The sequence below is a fragment of the Cajanus cajan genome, chromosome 4 (genome assembly GCF_000230855.2).
Source record: "Cajanus cajan strain Asha chromosome 4, NIPB_CcT2T_4, whole genome shotgun sequence".
Taxonomy (NCBI): Eukaryota; Viridiplantae; Streptophyta; class Magnoliopsida; order Fabales; family Fabaceae; genus Cajanus; species Cajanus cajan.
Genome location: NC_138520.1, coordinates 50,295,488 through 50,302,899, shown reverse-complemented (window position 1 = coordinate 50,302,899; position 7,412 = coordinate 50,295,488). Strand labels below are relative to the sequence as shown.

At 36.7% G+C, this 7,412-nt stretch overlaps 1 protein-coding gene across 1 annotated transcript; it reads right to left on the bottom strand.

Moving 5' to 3' along the window:
• Positions 1-1,170: 1,170 nt before the first annotated feature.
• LOC145957347 (uncharacterized) lies at positions 1,171-3,805 on the bottom strand. Its single transcript, XM_083073583.1, has 5 exons — positions 3,648-3,805; positions 2,755-3,580; positions 2,379-2,452; positions 2,103-2,283; positions 1,171-1,515 (listed from the first exon to the last, which is right to left on the bottom strand). The coding sequence occupies exons 1-5, from the start codon at positions 3,803-3,805 to the stop codon at positions 1,171-1,173; spliced, it is 1,584 nt and encodes a 527-aa protein (XP_082929709.1).
• Between the last annotated feature and the right edge of the window lie 3,607 nt (positions 3,806-7,412).

Below are 7,412 nucleotides of genomic sequence, written 5' to 3'. Positions count from 1 at the left end.
ATGCCTCAAATCATTCATAGATCATATTCCTAATTTTACCTCATAGGGTTTCCCAAAAGGACTCATAGAGCACTCTAATTCATATCAAAACTTATCTATTTTCAAAATTAATCACATATTTATACATCTTATTCAACAAGGAACACAACAGAAGAATCAAAAATCAAAATAGAAAACGTTCATATTTTTCTTGTTTCTCATAGGTTCTCTCAAGAACTCACAGAGCACTCTAATTCATATCAAAACATATTCATTTTCAAAATTAATCACATACTCATACATCACATCCAACAAGGAACACAACAGAACGATCAGAAGGCAAAATAGAAAACATTCATATTTTGTCTGTTTTCTCATAGGGTTTCCCATAGGAACCCACAGAGCACTCTAATTCATATAAAAACATATTCATTTCCAAAATTAACCACATACTCATGCATCACATCCAACAAGGAACACAAAAAAACAATCAGAAGGGAAAACAGAAATATTCATACTTTGCATGTTCCTAGAAGCATGCATTGGGGGCCAATCCGACTACCCAACAATTATTCCCACACCCCGAGCGAGGTTTCTCACTCCCCCCTTACCTGGAAGAGCAGAAGACAAATGGTCTTGGTGTGCTATAAGATCGTTCCTGAGTACTCTTCCTTAGAGCTCTTTGTTTCTCTTTTTTTTTTCTTAACCCTTCAGAACGTAAATGAGGCAGATCGGGTTAACGCTACCTGACTCCTTTCTTAAAAATCCATTGGGCTGGGTCAACCCAACCCATTTTCCTTCTCTTCTAACCCACTTCTCTTTTTCCTCAAAATAATTAAATAAAATAAATACATGTATATTATAAAATATTTTTCCTCTATAATAATAATATATTTATGACCCAAAATATAATAATATAATATCAATAACAAAATATCATATAAAATCAACCTTCTCTTAAAACATATAAATATTTATTTAAAAACGCTAATAAAAATACTTATTTAATATGTACAAAATAATTGTCCAAAACAATAATTATTTAAAACGTACAAAATAATATTTCTCTATAATTATTAAAATAATTATGACCAAATACCATATAATAATAATAATAATAATAATCTTTTTGAAAACTTGGGTGTTACAACCTCCTGCTCTTTGGCACTGCTCACATGTGCTAAAAATCCTTCATGCATCCTTGAAGATGGTGGGCCAATAAAATCCAGAATCAAGCACCTTCCTTGTTCTTTGGGAGCCAAGATGGCCACTCACTGCTGAAGCATGGCAAAAATGGAGGAGTGACTGAATCTCATGATCTGGAATGCAGCTCCTAATCACCTGATCACTACACAATTTCCACAAAAATGGATCATCCCAAATATAATATTTAGCATCACTTTTAAGTTTATCAATTTGAGATTTAGATGCTAATGGGGAAAAAATAGAAGCAACCAAGTAATTAACAATATTAGCAAACCAAGGGGTAGGGTGAGAGACAGAGATATTCAAGAGTTGCTCATCAGGAAAATCATCCTAGATAGGAAAGGTGTCAACAGCTCACTTTATTATGCTTAAAAGATCTGCCACCAAATTTTGTGCTCCACTCCTAACACGAATCTCCAAATCAAACTCCTAGAGTAGAAGCATCCATCTAATCAACCGTGGCTTAGAGTCGGTCTTCTTCAACAGGTACTTCAAAGTTGTATGGTTAGTATAAACAACAACTCTAGAACAAAGCAAATATGATATAAACTTATCAAGAGCAAACACAATGGCTAAGAGTTCTTTTTCAGTGGTGGTATAATTAACTTGTGTGACATCTAAAGTCCTAGAAGCATAATAAATGACCCTGGATAATTTACCAACTTTTATGCAAGGACAGCACACAATGCATAATTAGAAGCATCACACATCAACTCAAAGGGGACTGTTCAGTCAGGGGCTTCGATGATGGGGGTGATGGTCAAAGTAGTCTTGAGGCAATCAGAAGCCTCTTTGCACCTCTCATCAAAGTGGAACGCCACATCTTTCTATAACAAGTTAGACAATGGGAGGGCCTTATTGCTGAAGTCTTGGATGAATCTCCTGTAGAAACTTGCATGGCCAAGAAAATAACGAACATCTTGAACACAAGAGGGGTAAGACAAATATGAAATAACTTCTATCTTGGCAGGATCTACTTGTATGCCCTTACTAGAGATCACATGACCTAAGACTATCCCTTGTTGCACCATAAAATGACATTTCTCATAATTCAAAACAAGATCAGTCTCAATGCATCTATGAAAAACTCTAACCAGACTACCCAAACATGCATCAAATAAGGATCCATAAACAGTAAAATCATCCATAAACACCTCCATGCAACTCTCTAGAAAATCACTAAAAATGCGTACCATACACTATATGCAAAGGTGTTGAAGGGGTAGGTGAATATTATCTTTTCCTGATCCTCAAGAGTAATGTGAACCTGGAAATAGCCAGAAAATCCATCAAGGAAATAGTAGTGAGATTTCCTGTCAGACGCTCAAGCATTTGGTCAATGAAGGGTAAAGGAAAGTGATCCTTTTGTGTTGCTTGATTCAATCTTCTGTAATCAATGTAGACTTTCCAACTATTCTACACCCTCGTTGGAATCAACTCATCCCTGTCATTCTTTACCACGGTAATTCTCGTTTTCTTGGGAACTACTTGGACTGGCCTTACCTAATGACTATCGAATATGGGATATATGATCCCAGCCTATAGGAGCTTGGTAACTTCCTTTTTCACCACATCCAGAATCACCGGGTTGAGTCTCCTCTGTGGTTGCCTCACTGGTTTGGCTCTATCCTCCAAAAGTATTTTGTGCATGCATGTGGATGAGCTAATACCAAGAATGTTAGCCAGCGTCCATATTATGGCTCTCTTGTGCTTTTTCAGCACGTGCAACAACTTCTCCTCTAAATGAGCATTTAAAGAGGTGGACACAATGACAGGGAGCTTGTTATTCTCCTCTAAGTATGCACACTTGAGGTTTTTAGGTATAGGTTTCAACTCCAAGATAGGTGGCTGCACAATGGAAGGAATAAGAGTAGTGGATAGTGAAGCTGCATCCTGCACCTCAACAAATGAGTCAGATTCATGTGCATAATCAGATTGTTCATTTATGTTCATACCAGCATCAACATCAACATCAACATCAACATCAACATCCGCATCAGCATCAACAGTAATATCAATGTAGGAACTACACAACTCAGAATCAATACATGCACGGGGTGGGGAATCAACATTATGAAAGAATTGAAGCACATATTCATCAATTAATTCATCAAATAAATCAACATGAAAAATTGAATGCTCTTCAAATGGATGCTTCATTGCATCATGAATGTTGAACTTAACCACACTATAATCAAATTCCATTGAGAGTGTACCAGCATAGACATATATCTTGGTCTTGGTTGTGTTTAAAAATGACCTGCCTAAAATAATGGGTACTGCACCATGGGAGTACCTTTCTTCCATATGAAGCACATAAAAATCTGCAGGAAAAATTAGTTTATCAACTCGGACCAAGACATCCTCAATGACACTAGCAGGATGGGCAGTACTTCTATTTGCCAATTAAATTACCAACCTGTGGGTTTTAAAGACCCAAGGATAGAGAATTAAAAACAGACATAGGCATGACATTTATGGATGCTCCTAAGTCTAGCAATGCATTCTCAAATTTTCTATCACCTATGATGCAAGGTATAATGAATGTACCAGGATCCTTACATTTTTTAGGGATATGAGGAATAGGTTTACCTATGAGTGCAGACACGTTTCTGCCCATACTAATTCTCTCATTACCTTTGAGTTTTGTCTTGTGCGTGCACAACTCCTTAAGGAACTTGGCATACCTCAGTATCTGCTTGATTGCATCTAGGAGAGGTATGTTCACTTAAACCTTTCTGAAGATGTCCAAAATCTCTTTATCTATCTCTTTCGTCTTCTTGCATTGAACTGCTCTTAGAGGGAATGAAAAAGGAATAGAAACTAGCTGGTGCTGACATGTTGAAGGTGAAAGGTTGTTGGAGTGAACCAGCTCCTCTTCTAGTTGGTCTACAGCTAGAGTAGGGGGATCTTGTTGCTGAATATATGGCAGCTGTGTTGTGGGAGGTACAGGTACTTCATCAATGGTTTTCTTCCCTAACCTCAAGGTGATAGCATTGACATTCTTTGGATTGATCACATTTTGTGCAGGAAGCTTGTTAGAATTTGGTGCTTGCAGTTGGTTCACAGTAGTGGCTAATTGACCAATTTGGTTGGTCAAATTCCGAATGGAGGCATCATTTTTTTGCTGGTACTGGAGGTTTAACTCAGCCATTTGTTTCACCATATCCTCCAATGAAGTTGAAGGTGTAGGTGTAGGAGGAGCTCTCTATTGAGGAGGCTGGTATGAAGAACTTGAGGGATAGTTTTGGAAATGTGCTTGGTTTTGCTACTGAGAGTTTCCCCACCTCAAGTTGGGATGATTCCTCCAACTAGGGTTATATATGTCAGAGGACAGATCATAATTCTATTATTGTTGTTGTTGGTGTGGAGGCCTGTTGTTGTAAATGTTTGCAGCATAAGCCTGGGGGTATCAGGACCTGTAGACTCTTGTAGTGATGGACACCTATCTGTAGGATGATTAGTTGAAGTGCAAATGCCACACAATTTTGTAGGAGCAGCAGATTTTTGATTGGAAGCAAGATGGGAGACTAATGTGGTGAGAGCATCAATTTTACTCTCCAGCTTCTTGTGTTCTAATGCATTTGAGGCTCCCACATTATGTACACCTCTCAAAACTATAGCATCGCTTCTCATGTTGAATTGTTGTGAATTGGATGCCATTTTCTCAATCAAACCTCTAGTAGAAGCAGGTGTCATGTCTCCTAAAGCTCCTTCATTGACTGCATCAATCATGCTCTTATCCATTATGTTCAGTCCCTCATAGAAATATTGCAACAATAGTTGCTTAGAAATCTGATGGTGGGGAAAAATAGCACACAATCTCTTAAATCTCTCCCAATACTCATATAAGCTCTCTTCCATGAGTTGCTTGATTTCAGATATGTCTTTCCTGAATGCAGTGGTCCTGGATGCAGGGAAATTTTTTCAAGGAACACTTTCTTCAAGTCGTCTTAGCTTGTTATGGAACCATGAGACAGATAATACAACCAGTCTTTAGCAAGATCCTCCAAAGAGAAAGGAAATTCCTTCAGGTAAATGTGATCTTTTGGAACATTTTGTGGTCTCATGGTGGAACAGACTATGTGAAACTCCTTGAGATACTTGTGTGGATCTTCACCTGCATGACCATGAAACTTAGGCAACAAATGGATTGGTCGAGTTTTAAGAACAAAAGGAACATCCTCCTCAGGATATTGAATGCACAAACTCTCATATGTAAAATCAGGTGTAGCCATCTCCCTAAGCGTCATTTCACGGGGTCGATTATTAGGTTATTCACCCATGTTTTCAGTTTGAACTGAATCAACTTCAGATGCAACACTTACACTAGGATTATCACTATGATTATTGTTATGATTATCACAATCTAAAAATGGAATTATATGCTCTCTAACTAATCTATGGAATGTCATATCAATCTCAGGATCAAATGGATGCAAAAAGTCTGGATTGTTCCTAGTCATGCACTACATGCAATCACATGCAAGTACATCAAACAATATATGTGAACAGTAGGGGCAAAATGGGAATTTTCATGAAAACTTAGAAAACATCAAAACTAATGCACCAATATCATCTTAAAATCATTAAAAACTACCACGAAAAATTCCAGAGCAAAATTCAAAGTCTAACTATATGAACTACCTATGAAAATTTGGGAAAATAGGGAAATAAAACTTCAAAATTAAAAAAAAAATAGTAAATGACCTTTTTTGAAAATCTAAGCAAGGTCTGCTAGCAAAGTAGGCAAGGTTCAATAGATATCATTTTTCTACCCCAAAAGCATATAAAATATGTCTAATTCTGATAACCAAAGCAAAAGTTATGGTTATTTGAAAATCTTGCAAAATTACTATTCACTACACCAATGAAACTCACTCCAAACGAAAAAATAATTAAATGTGCCTTGGACAACCCTCAATATATGTTAAAAGAAGTGTGTATACCAATTTTTATGCAAAAATTCGCAGTGCAACCACGTGAACCCAGATAGGCCGAGAGCTACACAACATTGACACTATTCACCGCACATGAACATGCAACATTTCTAGAACTCAAATAGAGGAGTAGTAGAGGGAAAAAACAGAGCATGCACGCACAAAACAGAGTATACACGAGACCAAAACAAAGTACACAACACAGGTTATGTAATACACAATACATACACAACACACCACAATACACCATACAATATAGAACAACTATACGCACACTACTAACATATTACATTACACAACACAATGAACACATGAAAACTAAAAACAGAGACACACTAACATACATGAACATACAATACAACACATAGTAAACAATGGAACAGTGCACTCTCCAACTCAGTTACAACACACATATCATTAGTTCGAATTATTATCTTTTACCGGTCTAAACCTTGGTTCAGTTTCTAGTAATCACTAAACGTTATTACTATTGTTGAATGCATACAAATGAAGCATTAGCATACATTCCTAGCTCTATTCGCGGGATTAAGCAAACCATGAGCAGAGCATTCAGTCCAGTTGAACACGATACCATTAAGCATGGAGAAAAATCGTAACAGGTTAACAAGGATTCAAACACAAAGATATGTTAAAATGAACAAACCTCAATGGTGCATTTAAATTGAGTTAGAAAGTGTTACAGTTTAGCCTTCCATGGAGGAAGAAATAGAAGAAGAAAATGAAAGAAGAAGAAGAACAAAAAGCTACAGAGAATAAGCTACAACAAAAGTTAATGTTACAATGCAAAAATGGTGTGTTTTCTTAACTCGTCCAGGAACCAAAACAAGGGTGGTGGCTGACTCCCCAGGGTCCCATCAAGTCTAACCTAAAACCTAGTTGTCCCCCTTCAAATTTTGAATGAATTTGGGTCTAAGCAGTTGGGTTGACCCAGTTGGCCCATTACAACAATAAAATACGAAATTACAAAATATAAAATTAAAATTGTGCTGAAATAGGTCCACGTGGCAGTGCTCCTAGTCCAATAAGTGCTTCCAAATTCTCTACAAATGATTATGAAATTAATTAAGCTAATAAATTGAATTAAATACAATTCCGAATTAATAGCCCAATAAACCTCAAAACAATAAAATATGACAAGAGAAAACAATTAGGCACTAACAATATTTAATAAGGGGTTACAAAGGTAAGAAAATGCACGAAAATTATGATTGATCATGAACCAATATAGAAATATAACTTGTTATATCTCTTCCCTTGCTCCCTCGC

What these genes read in the sequence shown, in the direction of transcription:
- LOC145957347 (XM_083073583.1), bottom strand. Translation starts at nt 3,805, where the DNA reads ATGGGCAGAAACGTGTCTGCACTCATAGGTAAACCTATTCCTCATATC. An exon ending in ACCCGGTGATTCTGGATGTG is followed by an intron (nt 2,453 to 2,754) that starts GTGAAAAAGGAA and finishes GGCTATTTCCAG; the next exon opens with GTTCACATTACTCTTGAGGA. An exon ending in ACCTTTGCATATAGTGTATG is followed by an intron (nt 2,284 to 2,378) that starts GTACGCATTTTT and finishes ATGTTTGGGTAG; the next exon opens with TCTGGTTAGAGTTTTTCATA.